The 17146-nt window shown below is 39.5% G+C and overlaps 1 protein-coding gene across 1 annotated transcript in view; it reads left to right on the top strand.

Moving 5' to 3' along the window:
- Window positions 1–17146, top strand: part of VWA3B (von Willebrand factor A domain containing 3B) — a 189239-nt gene that overhangs the window by 138433 nt on the left and 33660 nt on the right. Inside the window, exons 21-22 of the mRNA XM_069581934.1 lie at window positions 1423–1473; window positions 8468–8672. Of these exons, the coding sequence (XP_069438035.1) occupies window positions 1423–1473; window positions 8468–8672 (256 nt within the window). The remainder of the gene's footprint in view (window positions 1–1422; window positions 1474–8467; window positions 8673–17146) is intronic.

Genomic DNA, 17146 nt, shown 5'->3' with positions numbered 1-17146 from the left:
AGCCCTGCATGCCTCAACTAAGACCCAGGGCAGCCAAATAAATAAATAAAATTTTTTTAAAAGAAAGCCAATTTCTTGTAACCCCATGGACTATAGCCCACCAGGCTCCCCTGTCCTTGGAATTTTCCAGGCAAGAATGCCTAATTGGGCTGCCATTTCCTACTGGGATCTTCCTGACCCAGAGATCAAAACCGGTCTCCTGCATTGCAGGAAGGTTCTTTACCATCTGAGCCACCAGGGAAGCCCTTCTAAAGAGGCCACAAAGAACCAAAAATATCGAAGGAGGCAGGGGCAGAGCTAGCTTGTTTCCCGCTTCCTGACTCTTTCTGTCACTTACAGAGCGTTTACCTGTGTCAGACACAGCTCTGTGTACGATGCATACACTTGCTTATTAAGTCTGCACTGCAACACTGGGAGGGAGGTACTGGTATTATCCACATTCTACGGAAAAGTTGGCTACTGGCCCAAAGTCTATCGGATAATAAGAGGGGAACACTGAGCTTTGGGCCCAGTGGCTCCAGAGTCTGTGCTCTTCACCACCACACTAGACCCCTTTCCATGACCTCCCCAAGCTCATGATGGATGATCAGGGCAAGATAACACCACCCAAAGTATGCTCCCAGAGCTCTGTGCCACAGACACTGGGCCCAAGGATTAGGAGCGTGCCTCCTGGGGAGTGGCAGTGTTCTCCCACTCCAACTTTTCCATTTCATGGACACCAGCTCACAACCCATGGAGCCAGTGTTGTGTGCCTGGCGCTCCAGGAAACCTGGAGCACCGCTGATTAGTAACAAGAAAAGGAGCTATAACTACCCAATCGAAAGCACTGGCTCCAACTTCCTCCTTTCCAGAATCTTTCTGCAAACATGGTCAGGGAGCTTAGTCTCAGCCCCAACTCTCTATGCTAGATGAGCAAGGCGCTTCACCATTCTGCCCCCTCAGCAGCCACATTTGGAAAACAAAGAGGTCAGGCTGGTTGATCTCTAAAGTGTATCCCAGTTCTCTTATTTATGACCCTATTAACCCTTTTTTGTTCTACAAATTCAGACAGAACAGACAGAAAAATGTACAGGAGGCAGGCTAAGGGCACACTTGTATTTTTCCTTAAGATGAAAATCAGATGTTTAAAAATATCTTCATGCAGAGAGACCAGTTTGTTTGCTGCCTTTTTTCAGCCTGGGTTTTACCTAATGGAGCTGAGAACTAAGTCCTCCTTTCATATTTAGCATGATTGCCACAGAGTCATAAAGCTTCTGCAGTGATGCCGAGGGAGGGAGACCCTCACATCTAATCTCTGAGCAAGTGCAATGGTGTGGTCCTGTGGGGGTGTGTGGCTTGGGCTTTCCCTGCCTGGGCTCAGCCTTTTCTTCTGAAGTAAAGTATTGCAATTAAATAATTACTGTTGATTTTTTTTTTAAACAGGCGCTTGAATAAAATTGTTTGGCGAGCATTATCTCCAGAGGAAAAAAAAAAGTAAGCCAGTTCCTTTTCATCTTTAAAATTGCTTTTCAATTTTGGTAAAATTCATATAACCTACAGTTAACAGTTTCTTTTACCTGTTTTTAAATGTGCTACTCGGTAATACTTAAGTTATTCACAGTTAGTTCACTTTTCTATACAGCAGAAAATAACAACGTTGTAAAGCAACTATGCTCCAATAAAAAAAATTTTTTAATATTGTGCAAGCCACACGTTCCTTTACTTTCATAACTTCTCTATCATCTCAGAAAATACCTTGTACCTGTTAAGTACACCTTCCCCATTCCTCTCTCCCACTTTAGTAACTACCAGTCTGCTTTCTGGGCTTCCTGCTGGCTCAGATGGTAAAGAATCTGCCTGCAGTCAAGAGACCTGGGTTCAATCCCCGGGTTGGGAAGATCCCTGGAGAATGGCAACCCAGTGCAGTATTCTTGCCTGTAGAATTCCATGGACAGAAAATCCTAGCAGGCTATAGTGAGTTTTGAAAGTCTCCCAACTTTGTTGTTCTGTTTCAAAACTGTTCTGGTTATTTGTGGCCCCTTGAAGTTCAATGTGAATTTGAGGATTGGCTTTTAAGAAAGTTATTTTAAGTCTTTGTCTGCCAAATCCAGTGTCTGAACTTTATGTGTCTGTTGCTTTCTTCCCCAGTCAATAGGCTGTATGCATCCATGTTTCTTGGTATTCTTTGTAATTTTTTGTTGAAAACTGAACATTTTGGGCATTGTAACAGTAACTCAGGAAATTAGATTCTCTACCCTCCCCAGAAATTGCTGTTGTTGCTTGATGAAGGCTGCAGTTGTCTGTTTAATGTCTTTCCACGCTATTTTGGAAAGACTACATTCTTTAATGTTCTTTTTTTCCCATATTTTATTTTATTTTTTACTTTATAGTATTGTATTGGTTTTGCCATACATCAACATGAATCTGCCACGGGTGTACATGTGTTCCCAATCCTGAACCCCACTCCCACCTCCCTCCCCATACCATCTCTTTGGGTCATCCCCGTGCACCAGCCCCAAGCATCCTGTATCCTGCATCGAACCTAGACTGGTGATTCATTTCTTATATGATATTATACATGTTTCAATGCCATTCTCCCAAATCATCCCACTCTCTCCCTCTCCCACAGAGTCCAAAAGACTGTTCTATACATCTGTGTCTCTTTTGCTGTCTCGTATACAGGGTTATCGTTACCATCTTTCTAAATTCCATATATATGCGTTAGTATACTGTATTGGTGTCCTTCTATTCTTTATCATGTGTGTTCACTAAAGTATTGTCATCCCTGTGGTCAGCCAGTGACCTGACAGAGATTTCCCTACATGTCAGCCTCTCTCTTCATCAAGCGTTCTTCTGAATGCTATATAAGTATTCAACTACATTCTTGAGTTCCAAAACAGTTAATTCTATCAAATAGTTGTTTTGGTGAAAAGACCAGTTCCTTGATTTTTCTGCTCCACTGTCTTTCATGACATCACTTCCCTCCTTACCATCTAAAGCAGGATTTTGAGTGAGTTACGACACCTTTACTATATTGCAGTGCTTGTGCTTGTGCTCAGTTGCTTCAGTCATGTCCAGCTCTTTGCAGTCCCATGGACCTTAGGCTGCTGGGTTCCTCTGTCCACAGGATTTTCCTAGCAAGAATGCTGGAGTGGGTTGCCGTGCCCTTCCCCAGGGGGTCTTCCCAACCCAGGGACTGAACTTGTGTCTCCTGAATTGCAGGTGGATTATTTACCTCTGAGCCACTGGGGAAGACCCATATTGAGGTAGTTTCCTCCTAATCCTAGTTTGTTGAGTGTTTTCATTTTTAATCATGAAAGAGTGTTGAATTCATCATGATTTTGCTGTATCCATTGAGATGATTAAGTCATTTTTTTCTTCATTCTGTTACTGTGATTTATACTGACTGATTTTTACGTATTGCATTCTAGGAATAAGTCTCATTCTTCAGTGTCTCATTCATTTAATGTGTTGTTGAATTTGGTTTGCTAGTATTGAATCAATGTTCAAAAGCAATATTGGGCTGTAGTTTTCTCATCTTGTAGTATCTTTGTCTGGCTTTGGTATCAGGGTGATGCTGGCATCATAGAATGAGTTTCAAAATGTTCCCTCCTCTTCAATATTTGGAATTATTTGAGGAGGATTGGTGTTAATTCTTCTTTAAATGTTTGGTAGTTCTCTCCATGGAAGCCATATAGTACTGGGCTCATATTTGTTGGAAATTATTTGTTTGCTGATTCAGTCTCCTTACTAGTTACAAATCTGTTCAGATTTTTAATTTCTTTCTGATTCAGTCTTAGTTGGTTATATTTTTACAGAAATTTGTCCATTTCTTCTAGATTATCCACTTTGTTGGTGTATAATGGATCATGGTAGCCTTTTATAAAATATCCTACTTATTTCTCTGATAACAGTTGTAATGTTCATTCTTTCCTTTCTGATTCTAGTTATTTGAGTTTTCTCTGTTTTCTTCTTCATCTAGCTAATAAGCATTTGTCATTTTTGCTGCTCTTTCCAGAAACTAACTCTTAGTTTCATACATTTTTTTCTACTGTTCTCTCTATTTCACTTATTTCTGCTCTCATCTTTATTATTTCTTTTCTTCTGCTAACTTTGAGTTTATTCTTCATTTTCCCACTTCTTTGAAGTGTAAAGTTAGGTTGTTGATTTGAGATACTTTCTCTTTTTTAATAGAAATACTATAAATTTCACTATAGAAATCACTATAGATTTCCCTCTTAGGACTGTTTTTGCTATATCTTAGAATTTTAATATGTTGTATTCTTATTTTAAAATATCTCAAGATATTTTACAGTCTCCCTTTTGATTTATTCTTTGGCCCATTGGTTGTTTAATTTCCACATATTTGATTTCTAGTTTTATTCCACTGTGATTGGAGAATATATTTTATATGATTTAATCTTAAAACTTTTAAGACTCGTGCTTTTACATGTGGTTTATCCTGAAGAGAATGTTCCATGTGCACTTAGGAAGAATATGTATTCTGCTGTTGGTTTGTAGTGTGTTCTGTGTATGTCTGTTTGGTCTAATTAATCTATCATGTTTTTCAAGTCCTCTGTTTCTTTATTAGTCTTCTGTTTCGTGGTTATATCCATTATTGAAAATGGAAATTGAAATCTTCTCTTATAGTGTTTCAGTTTTCCCTTCAATTCTATTAATGTTTGCTTCTATATTTGGGAGCTGTGAAGTTAGGTGCATATTTATAACTGTCATATCTTCCTTGTGGATGGACTCATTTTGCCATTATATAATGTCCTTCTTATGTGCGAAGTCAAGTGGGCCTTAGGAGGCATGACTATGAACAAAGCCAGTGGAGGTGATGAAATTTCAGTTGAGCTACTTCAAATCCTAAAAGATGATGCTGTGAAAGTGATGCACTCAATATGCCAGCAAATTTGGAAAACTCAGCAGTGGCCACAGGACTGGAAAAGGTCAGTTTTCACTCCAATCTCAAAGAAAGGCAATGCCAAAGAATGATCAAACTACCACACAATTGCACTCATCTCACATGCTAGTAAAGTAATGCTCAAAATTCTCCAACCTAGGCTTCAACAGTAGTGAACCGTGAACTTCCAGATGTTCAAGCTGGATTTAGAAAAGGCAGAGGAACCAGAGATCAAATTGTCAACATCCATTGGATCATCAAAAAACAGAGAGAGTTCCAGAAAAACATCTATTTCTACTTTACTGACTATGCCAAAACCTTTGACTGTGTGGATCACAACAAAGTGTGGAAAATTTTTAAAGAGATGGGAATACCAGACCACCTGACCTGCCTCCTGAAAAATCTATATGCAGGTCAAGAAGCAACAGTTAGAACTGGACATGGAACAAATCAGGAAAGGAGTATGTCAAAGCTGTATATTGTCACCCTGCTTATTTAACTTATATGCAGAATACATCATGAGAAATGCCAGGCTAAATGAAGCACAAGTTGGAGTCAAGATTGCTAGGAGAAATACCAATAACCTCAGATACACAGATGACACCACGCTTATGTCAGAAAGTGAAGAAGAACTAAAGAGCCTCTTGATGAGAGTGAAAGAGGAGAGTAGAAAAGGTGGCTTAAAATTCAACATTCAGAAAACGAAGATCATGGCATCTAGTCCCATCGCTTCATGGCAAATAGATGAGGAAACAGTAGAAACAGTGAGAGACTTTATTTTGGGGGCTCCAAAATCACTGTAGATGGTGACTGCAGCCATGAAATTAAAAGACGCTTGCTCTTTGGAAGAAAAGCTATGATCAACCTAGACAGCATATTAAAGAGCAGACATTACTTTGCCTACAAAGGTCTGTCTAGTCAAAGCTATGGTTTTTCCGGTACTCACGTATGGATGTGAGAGTTGGACCATAAAGAAGGTTGAGTGCCAAAGAATTGATGCTTTTGAAATACGGTGTTGGAGAAGACTCTTGAGGGTCCCTTGGACTGCAAGAGATCCAACCAGTCCATCCTAAAGGAAATCAGTCCTAAATATTCATCAGAAGGACTGATGTTGAAGCTGAAACTCCAATACTTTGGCCACCTGATGGGAAGAACTGACTCTTTGGAAAAGACCCTGATCCTATGAAAGATTGAAGGTGGGAGGAGAAAGGGATGACAGAGGATGAGATGGTTGGATGGCATGACCGACTTGATGGACATAAGTTTGAGTAGGCTCCATGAGTTGGTGATGGACAGGGAAGCCTGGCGTGCTGCAGTCCATGGGTCGCAGAGTCAGAAATAACTGAGCGACTGAACTGAATTAAATGTCCTTCTTTGTCTCTTGTAACAATTTATGATTTAAAATAGTCATAATTTTCTGATTTTTTTTTCTGATTTACCAAGTCACCTTTTGAAGCTCTCTAGTGAATTTTTCGGGCTTCCCTGGTGGCTCAGAGGTTAAAGCGTCTGCCTGCGATGTGGGAGACCTGGGCTCAATCCCTGGGTCAGGAAGATCCCCTAGAAAAGGGAATGGCAACCCACTCCAGTATTCTTGCCTGGAGAATCCCATGGGTGGAGGAGCCTGGTGGACTACAGTCCACGGGGTCGCAAAGAGTCGGACACGACTGAGCGACTTTACTCAGTCACTCACTCAGTGAATTTTTCAGTTATTGTATTCCTCAGATACAGAATTTCTGTTTGGTTCTTTTTATAGTTTCTGTGTCTTTGTTGATGTTCTTAATATGTTCATCCATCATTTTCCTGATTCCATTTAGTTGTCTGTATTCTCTTTGAGCTCAATGAGCATTTTTAAGACAGTTATTTTCAATTCTCTGTCAGGTAATTCATAGCTCTTTTCTTTAGTGTAGATTTCTGGAGATTTATTTTGTTCCTTTGATTAAGCCACTGTTCTCTGTTTCTCTTCATTCATACTTTTAGGCAAGATCTGGATATTTGAAAAGGCAGACACTTGTCCCAGTTTTTGTAGATGACTTCTTATAGGGGAAGACCTTCACCAATCATTCTAACTAGAGATTCTGGGACCCTCTCACAGCTTTTCTGAGGGTATTTCTTCTCTAGGAGTGGTGGTGGTGGTGGTGGTGGTGGTGGTGTGTATGTGTGTAATTTCCCAGTCAAAGAGATTTGCCCCAGTCTTTTCTCAGGAGCGGGTAATCTTTTCCTCCCCCTGGTGTCTTTCTTTGGGTACTGCAGTATCTCTGGCGCTGTAACCAGCCATGAAACTTGCCTTTGCTCTCAGCTGCCAGTAACCTGGCATGCAAAGTATGCTGCCATTTTTATTGGCACTCTGAGTCAAGTGAGACAAAAGCTAGTCTCTCAAGCAGCCCCACAGAAGGTCAAAATGCTGCATACATGTTCCACTCTTTTCTTTCGGAGAAGCCAGGACTTCATTTCCTCTGAGTTGCTCCGCAGGTGCCAAGAAAGGGAAGGGGCTAGGCCAGGCAACGTGCAACAAATGTTCCTAATACTTACTTCAGTGCCCGCTCTTCTTGGCTTTGAACTTCTGTAGAGCTGGTACCTTTTAACTGGCTTCTTGGAATTCTCACAAAGGCAGTTTGTCCACATATTATTGTCAGCATTTCTGTGGGGGAATGAGGCCTGGGGTTTCTCATTTTACTATTTTCCTGACATCACTACCATTTAGATTTTTAATAAGAATTTTTGCTGTCTTCTGGAGACAAGTTTGTCTGTGGATTGAGTCCTGTGATTGTACTGGGTTTACAGTGTGCTCTTCCAACACACACAACACACACTTAAAAAAATAAAAAGATGCTTCAGCAATAAGAGAATGATAATTATGAAATGTTCTTCTCCCCATATCTCCCTCAGTCAATCTATCCATTGCCCTCTCTGTACCCCCTTCCATGAATATCTGACTCAGAAGTAGCTGGGACTGGAAACAGAATTTAGGACTTGGGCCCTCCACACCCCACTGGCTTCCCCTGGAATCGTGCGTCCTGTTCATCAGCTGATAGAAAGTTTGGCTTCTGTTCTTTGTGAACCAAATCAGTGAAACCAGAAAATATAGGCCTATTTAGGCTTATAAGAGGACAGGAGATAAAGGCAGCTAAAATGAGCTAATAGAAGAATTATTGCACTGAGACAAATATTTGGGTTTAGTGTTTGCTTGTTTTCCAGTCACTCCTAGGCATAGCTGTTTGAAATCTCTTTGAAACTTGCTTTTGCTTCTGCCAAATGTTAAACCTAAGGAGAAAGGAATGGGTTCCAAACATGCTGAAAAAAATTATTGGAAAAAAAAAAAAAACTCGTGTAACAAAGTTCTATAAAATCAGACCATCAAATTAAATAATGGGGAAAAGGGCCTCCCATGACTCAGAGATGATTATTTCTAACTTGTGCAAACTACCAAAGCCCCGATGGACAAGAAGGCTTGGCTGCAATTCTGTCAGCACCTGACATCTGCTCCGACAGATGTTTCTCAGGGGAGGGTTGACTGAAAAACCATCTTTCCGTATGTTTTCTGTTATGATCACATTACGTTTCTCTTTCTTCTTCCTTCTCTAGGTTAGATGCAAACAAACCAATGCGGTACTTAGAAAACAAGGCAGCTTTGAATGAGGCATTAGAAAGGTTGAATTGGCCCATTTCACTGAAGGAGCTGTCCTTGCTGGAGAATGAAATCCTAGCTGGGAAAATGTACGTGCAGCAGGCCATGGAGCTCCAAGAGGCTGTCAAGAAGGAGAATTATGTAAGCAAAGCACTTGAAGAGGTGCGTACCATGATAGGGTCTGTGTTTGCTCCCTCCCCTCTGGTCTGAGCCCTTGACATCTCTGTGTTGGCCATCCCTCTCCTCCACTTCTCAGCACACTGATTTCTAAGAGTTACAGCCAACCCACTGAAGGTCTCAGCACCTCTTTCAATAGAAAGGAAATGGCGTTGATTTTACTCTGACCTTATTTTTTAAACAATACATATTTTAACTGGAAAATAAAACTAAGCAGAAGTATCACAGAGTGATTAGAAGCCTGGACTTTGATATGAGCCAGACCAGCATCTGGTCTCAGATCTGCCACCTAATCCCCATGTGATCTTGGCCAGTGACTGTCTCTAAACCTTAGAGTTTTTTTTTTTTTTCAATCTGTAGGATAAGAGTATTAATAGTATTAATAGGCTTGTTATGAGAAAATGAACATTTAAAGTAGTTAGTGTTGAAAGTCTTCCATAAGTATTAGCAATTATTGTTACTAGTAAAACAGACCTTCTAAAAAGAAAATCTAATATCTAGCAGGCTTAATATTTACCACTTTGGATCATTTACTTCTTTATTTATTTATTGTTTTGGTTGCACTCAGTCTTTGTTACTACATGTGGGCTTTCTCTGTTTGCGGCAAGTGGGGGCTACTCTTTGTTGCAGTGCGTGGACTTCTCATTGCAGTGGCTTCTCTTGCTGCAGAGAATGGGCTCTAGGGTGCTTGGGCTTCAGTAGTTGGAGAAGGCAATGGCACCCCACTCCAGTACTCTTACCTGGAAAATCCCATGGATGGAGGAGCCTGGTGGGCTTCCTTCCGTCTGTGGGGTCGCACAGAGTCGGACACGACTGAAGCGACTTAGCATAGCATAGCATGGCATAGTTGCAGCACATGGGCTCAGCGGTTGTGGTGCACTGTCTTAGTTGCTCTGTGACATGTGGAATCTTCCCAGACTAGGGATCAAGACTGTGTCTCCTGCGTTGACAGGCAGACTCTCATCCACTGTATCACCAGAGAAATCCTGAATCATTTACCTTTTTTAAAAACTATTTTTTAATTGATGGATAATTGCTTTACACTTTCACTTTACAAAATGTTGCTTTACAGAATGTTGTTGTTTTCCGTCAAACCGCAACATAAATCAGCCATAGGTATACATATATCCCCTCCCTCCTGAACCCCCCTCCCATCTCCCTCCCTACCTCACCCCTCCCTGTTGACACAGAGCCCCTGTCTGAGTTTCCTGAGCCATACAGCAAATTCCCCTTGGCCATCTATTTTACACACGGTAATGTAAGTTTCCATGTTACATCTCACCCTCTCCTCCCCTCTCCCCATGTCTGTAAGTCTATTCTCTTTGTCTGTTTCTCCATTGCTGCCCTGTGAATAAATTCTTCAGTTCCATTTTTCTAGATTCTGTATGTATCCATTAGAATACAGTATTTATCTTTCTCTTTCTGACTGACTTCACTCTCTATAATAGGTTCTAGGTTCATCCACCTCATGAGAACTGACTCAAAGGCATTCCTTTTTATGGCTGAGTAATATTCCATTGTGTATAGGTACCACAATGTCTTTATCCATTCATCTGTTGTAAATAATGTAAATAGTGCTGCAATGAACAATGGGATACATGTGTCTTTTTCAATTTGGGTTTCCTCAGGGTATATGCCTAGGAGTGGGATTTCTGGGTCATGTGGTTTTATTCCTAGTTTTTTAAGGAATCTCCATACATTCTTCCATAGTGGCTATATCAATTTACATTCCACTGACAGTGCAAGAAAGAAAGAAGAAAGTGAAGTTGCTCAGTTGTGTCCATCTCTTTGTAACCCCATGGACTGTAGCCCACCAGGCTCCTCCATCCATGGAATTTTCCAGGCAAGAGTACTGGAGTGGATTGTCATTTCCTTCTCCAGGGGATCTGACCCAGGGATTAAACCTGGGTCTCCTGCATTGCAGGCAGACACTTTACCATCTGAGCCACCCTTTTCTCCACACCCTCTCCAGCATTTATTGTTTGTAGAGTTTTTGATGATGGCCATTCTGACTGATGTGAGATGATATCTCATTGTAGTTTTGATTTGCATTTCTCTAATAATGAGCAATGTTGAGCATCTTTTCATGTGTTTGTTAGACATCTGTGTGTCTTCTTTGGAGAAATGTCTGCTTGGGTCTTTTTCCCACTTTTTGATTGGGTTGTTTATTTTGCTGGTATTGAGTTGTATGAGCTGCTTGTATATTTTGGAAATTAATCCTTTGTCAGTTATCTCATTTGCTATTGTTTTCCCCCATTCTGAGGGTTGTCTTTTCACCTTGCTTATAGTTTCCTTTGCTGTGCAAAAGCTTTTATGTTTAATCAGATCCCACTTGTTTACTTTTGTTTTTATTTCCATTACTCTAGTAGGTGGGTCATTGAAGATCTTGCTTTGATTTATGTAATCAAATGTTCTGCCTATGTTTTCCTCTAAGAGTTTTATAGTTTCTGGTCTTGCATTTAGGTCTTTAATCCATTTTGAGTTTATCTTTGTGTATGGTGTTAGGAAGTATTCTAATTTCATTCTTTTACATGTGGCTGTTCAGATTTTCCAGCACCATTTATTGAAGAGGCTGTGTTCCCCATTGTATACTCTTGTCTCCTTTGTCAAAAATTAGGTACCCATAGGTGTATGGGTTTATTTCTGAGCTTTCTATCTTGTTCCATTGGTCTATATTTCTGTTTTTGTGCCAGTACCATACTGTCTTGATGACTGTAGCTTTGTAGTACAATCTGAAGTCAGGGAGTTTGCTTCCTCCAGCTCCATTCTTCTTTCTCAAGACCACTTTGGCTATTTGGGTCTTTTGTATTTCCATATGAATTGTGAAAATTTTTATTCTAGTTCTGTGAAAAATGTCATTGGTAATTGGATAGGGATCACATTGAATCTGTAGACTGTGTTTGTTAATATAGTCATTTTCACAATATTGATTCTCCGTACCCAGGAACATGGAATATCTCTCCATCTGTTTATGTCACCTTTGATTTCTTTCATTAGTGTCTTACAATTTTCTGTGCACAGTTCTTTTGTCTCCTTAGGTGAATTTATTCCTAGATATTTCTTTTTGTTGCAGTGGTGAATGGGATTGATTCCTTAATTTCTTTCTGTATTTTCATTGTTAGTATATAGAAATGCAAGTGATTTCTATGTATTGATTTTATATCCTGCAACTTTGCTAAATTCACTGATTAGCTCTAGTAATTTTCTGATACTATCTTTAGGGTTTTTTATGTACAGTATCATGTCATCTGCAAACAGTGAGAACTTTACTTCTTCTTTTCCAATGTGAATTCCTTTTATTTCTTTTTCTTGTCTGCTGTAGCTAGGACTTCTAGAACTATGTTGAATAATAGTGGTGAAAGTGAACACCCTCGTCTTGTTCCTGACCTTAGGGGAAATGCTTTCAACTTTTTACCATTGAGAATAATGTTTGCTGTAGGCTTATCATATATGGCCTTTACTATGTTGAGGTAGGTTCCTTCTATGCACATTTTTTGAAGAGTTTTAATCATAAATGGGTGCTGAATTTAGTCGAAGGCTTTTCCTGCATCTATTGAGATTATCATATTGTTTTTATCTTTCAACTTGTTAATGTGGTGTATCACATTGATTGCTTTCCATATGTTGAAGAATCCTTGCATCCCTGGAATAAACCGAGCTTGATCATGGTGTATGAGCTTTTGATGTGTTGCTGAATTCTGTTTGCTAAAATTTTGATGAGGATTTTTGCATCTATGTTCATCCGTGATATTGGTCTGTAGTTTTCTTTTTTTGTATTGTCTTTGTCTGGTTTTGGTATCAGGGTGATAGTGGCTTCATAGAATGAATTTGTAAGTGTTACTTCCTCTGTGATTTATTGAAAGAGTTTTAGAAGGATAGGCAATAGCTCTTCTCTAAATGTTTGACAGAATTCTCCTGTGAAGCCATCTAGTCGTGGGTTTTTGTTTTCTGAGAGATTTTTGATCACAGTTTCAATTTCAGTGCTTGTAATTGGGTTGTTCATAATTTCTGTTTCTTCCTGGTTCAGTCTTAGAAGATTGAACTTTTCTAAGAATCTGTCCATTTCTTCCAGGTTATCCATTTTATTGCCATATAGTTGTTCATAATAGTCTCTCTCTCTCTTTTTTTTTTTCCTGGTCAGCAAGTCATCACTTATTCATTAACACAACTCCAAGTCCAGAAAGCTGCCTGACGTGACAACTTTTCTTTCTTGGTTATGGTACCCTCCAGACAGTAGAGTGACAGGGTCATGGATCCCCTTCAACAGAGTGAGATGTGCTTGCCCCAGGGTGCCCTCTTCGGAGACATCCTGTAATTTTGCCAGCCTTGCCAATGTGTGACATGGGGGCTCACCCCACTGTCTGTTGTAACCTCTCCTTTTTCATTTCTAATTTTGTTGATTTGATTCTTCTTTCTTTTTTCCTTGATGAGTTTGGCTAAAGGTTTGTCAATTTTGTTTATCTTCTCAAAGAATCAGCTTTTAGTTTTATTAATCTTTACTATTGTTTTTTTTTCATTTCTTTTTCATTTATTTCTGCTCAGATCTTTATGATTTCTTTCCTTCTACTAATTTTGGAGTTTTTTGGTTCCTCTTTTTCCAGTTGTTTTAGGTATAAAATTAGGTTGTCTATTCAATGTTTTTCTTGTTTCTTGAGGTAGGATTGTATTGTATAAACTTCCCTCTTAGAACTGCTTTTGCTGCATCCCATGGGTTTTGAGTTGTCGTGTTTTCATTGTCATTTGTTTCTAGAAATTTTTTCATTTCCCTTTTGATTTCTTCAGTAACCTGTTGGCTATTCAGAAACGTATTGTTTAATCTCCATGTGTTTGTGTTTCTTACAGTTTTTTTCTTATAAATGATATCTAGTCTCATAGTATTGTGGTCAGAGAAGATGCTTGATACAATTTCAGTTTTCTTAAATTTACCGAGATTTGATTTGTGATCCAAGATGTGGTCTATCCTGGAGAATGTTCCATGTACACTTGAGAAGAAGGTGTATTCTGCATTTGGATGGAATGTCCTAAAGATAATCAGTGAGAGCCATCTCATCTAATGTATCATTTAAGACTTGTGTTTCCTTATTAATTTTCTGTTAATTAAAGTCTCCTAATTAATTAAAGTCTTCTACTATTATTGTGATACTGTCAATTTCTCCTTTTATGTCTGTTCAGTTCAGTTCAGTCGCTCAGTCGTGTCCAACTCTTTGCGACCCCATGAATTGCAGCACGCGAGGCCTCTTAGTGTTTATCTTATGTATTGAGGTACTCGTATGTTGGATGCCTAGATATTTACAATTATTATGCCTTCCTCTTGGATTGATCCCTTGATCATTATGTAGTGCCAACAAAGGTCCGTCTAGTCAAGGCTGTGGTTTTTCCAGTAGTCATGTATGGATGTGAGAGTTGGACTGTGAAGAAAGCTGAGCACTGGAGAATTGATGCTAAAACTGTGGTGTTGGAGAAGACTCTTGAGAGTCCCTTGGACTGCAAGGAGATCCAGCCAGTTCATCCTAAAGGAGATCAGTCCTGAGTGTTCATTGGAAGGACTGATGTTGAAGCTGAAACTCCAATACTTTGGCCACCTGATGTGAAGAGCTGACTCATTTGAAAAGACCCTGATGCTGGGAAAAATTGAAGGCAGGAGGAGAAGGGGACGACAGAGGATGAGATGGTTGGATGGCATCACTGACTCAATGGATATGAGTTTGGGTAAACTCCAGGAGTTGGTGATGGACAAGGACGCTTACTCCTTGGGAGAAAAGTTATGACCAACCTAGATAGCATATTCAAAAGCAGAGACATTACTTTGCCAACTAAGGTCCGTCTAGTCAAGGCTGTGGTTTTTCCAGTAGTCATGTATGGATGTAAGAGTTGGACTGTGAAGAAGGCTGAGCGCTGAAGAATTGATGCTTTTGAACTGTGGTGTTGGAGAAGATTCTTGAGAGTCCCTTGGACTGCAAGGAGACCCAACCAGTCCATTCTGAAGGAGATCTGCCCTAGGATTTCTTTGGAAGGAATGATGCTAAAGCTGAAACTCCAGTACTTTGGCCACCTCATGTGAAGAGCTGACTCATTGGAAAAGACTCTGATGCTGGGAGGGACAGGGGGCAGGAGGAGAAGGGGACGACAGAGGATGAGATGGCTGGATGGCATCACTGACTCGATGGATGTGAATCTGAGTGAACTCCGGGAGTTGGTGATGGACAGGGAGGCCTGGCATGCTGCGGTCCACGGGGTTGCAGAGTCGGACCTGACTGAGTGACTGAACTGAACTAAATTGAACTGTCCTTCCTTATCTCTTGTAGTATTCTTTATATTAAGCTCTATTTTGTCTGATATGAGGATTGCTACTCCAGCATTCTTTTGCTTCCCATTTGCATAGAATATATTTTTCCATCCTCTCACTTTCAGCTTATATGTGTCTTGAGGTCTGAAGTGGTGGGTTTCTTGTAGACAGCATATATATGGGTCTTGTTTTTGTATCCATTCAGCCAGTCTGTGTCTTCTGGTTGAAGCAATTAATCTATTTACATTTAAAGTAATTATTGATATATACATTCCTATTGCCTTTTTCTTAGTTGTTTGGAGTTGATTTTGTAGATCTTTTTACTTCTCTTGTATTTCTTGACTATATAAGTCCCTTTGACACTTGTTGTAAAGCTGGTTTGGTGGTACTGAATTCTCTTAACTTTTCATAACTTTTGCTTGTCTGAAAAGCTTTTTGTTTCTCTGTCAATTTTGAATGAGATCCTTGCCGGGTACAGTCATCTTGGTTGTAGATTTTTCCCTTTCAGTACTTTAAATATATCCTGCCATTCCCTTCTGGCCTGCAGAGTTTCTACTGAAAGATCAGCTGTTAAACGTATGGGGTTTCCCTGGTAGGTTACTTGTTGCTTTTCCCTTACTGCTTTTAAGATTCTTTCTTTGTGTTTATTCTGTTAGTTTGATTAGTATGTGTCTTGGTGTGTTTCTCCTTGGGTTTATTCTGTATGGGACTCTTCATGCCTCTTGGACTTAATTGACTATTTCCTTTTCCATGTTGGGGAAATTTTCAACTATAATCTCTTCAAAAATTTTCTCATACCCTTTGTTTTTCTCTTCTTCTGGGACCCCTGTAATTCGAATGTTGGTGCATTTGATATTGTCCCAGAGGTTATTCTGCTCTTCAGAAATTATTTCCACCATTTTATCTTCCAGCTCACTGATTCATTCTTCTGCTTCAGATATTCTGCTATTGATTCTTTCCAGAGTGTTTTTAATTTCAGTAATTGTGTTGTATGTCTCTTATGTTTATTCTTTCATTCTTCTAGGTCTTTGTTAATTGATTCTTGTGTTTTCTCCATTTTGTTTTCAAGATTTTTGATCATCTTTACTATCATTATTCTGAATTCTTTTTCAGGGAGTTTACCTATTTCTTCTTCATTTATTTGGACTTCTGTTTTTCTAGTTTGTTCCTTCATTTGTATAGTATTTCTCTGCCTTTTCATAATTTTTTTTAACTTATTGTGTTTGAGGTCACCTTTTCCCAGGCTTCAGGGTTGAATTCTTTCTTCCTTTTGATTTTTGCCCTCCTAAGGTTGGTCCAGTGGTTTGTGTAAGCTTCAAATAGGGTGAGATTTGTGCTGAGGGTGTGTGTGTGTGTGTGTTGTGTGTGTGTGTGTGTGTGTGTGTGTTTGTCCTCTGTTGGGCAAGGCTGAATGAGGCGGTAATCCTGTCTACTGATGATTGGGTTTGTATTTTTGTTGTTTGTTGTTTAGATGAGGTATCCTGCACAGGCTGCTACTCGTGGTTGGGTGATGCTGGGTCTTGTACTCAAGTGGTTTCCTTTGTGTGAGTTCTCATTATTTGATACTCCCTAGTGTTAGTTCTCGGGTAGTCTAGGGTCTTGGAGTCAGTGCTCCTACTCCAAAGACTCAGGGCTTGACATCTGGTTAGGAATGAAGATTCCACAGGTGATTTGTTATGGTATTAAGTGAGCTTAAAACAAATACCCCAAAGTGAGAAACCAAAGATGAACCCCAAACAAATGGCAGTTACAAAATCAGGTAAATAATAATTTAAATAATGGAATATACACATATACATATGCACCGATAAGAAAAGTCAAAACAGTCCAACTAAAACAAAGTACAGTAGATTGACCTGGTGAACAAACAAAATCAAAAATTATATGTGTGTGACTGCATATAAAAAAGTGTGACTGAATATACACATATGCATATATATGCATAATCAAAATCAAGAGTCTAACAAAAATAAAGTACAGTAGATTGATCTGGTGAACAAAGGAAGCCAAAAATTATATCTACCAGTTAACAGCAAAACTTACTAAAGCACAAACTGGAAAATAAAACTAAAGCAAAGTGCCAACTGGGGAATAAAGCAATGAAAATAAAACTAACAAATATGTTGAGAGGAAAGGAAAGAAAGAAAAGAAATAAAGAATAGATATGCAAGGT

This window comes from Ovis canadensis, chromosome 3, assembly GCF_042477335.2.
Source record: "Ovis canadensis isolate MfBH-ARS-UI-01 breed Bighorn chromosome 3, ARS-UI_OviCan_v2, whole genome shotgun sequence".
NCBI classification, from domain to species: Eukaryota; Metazoa; Chordata; class Mammalia; order Artiodactyla; family Bovidae; genus Ovis; species Ovis canadensis.
Note: the sequence above shows the minus strand (reverse complement) of the source record. Positions and strands in the feature narration are given on the sequence as shown.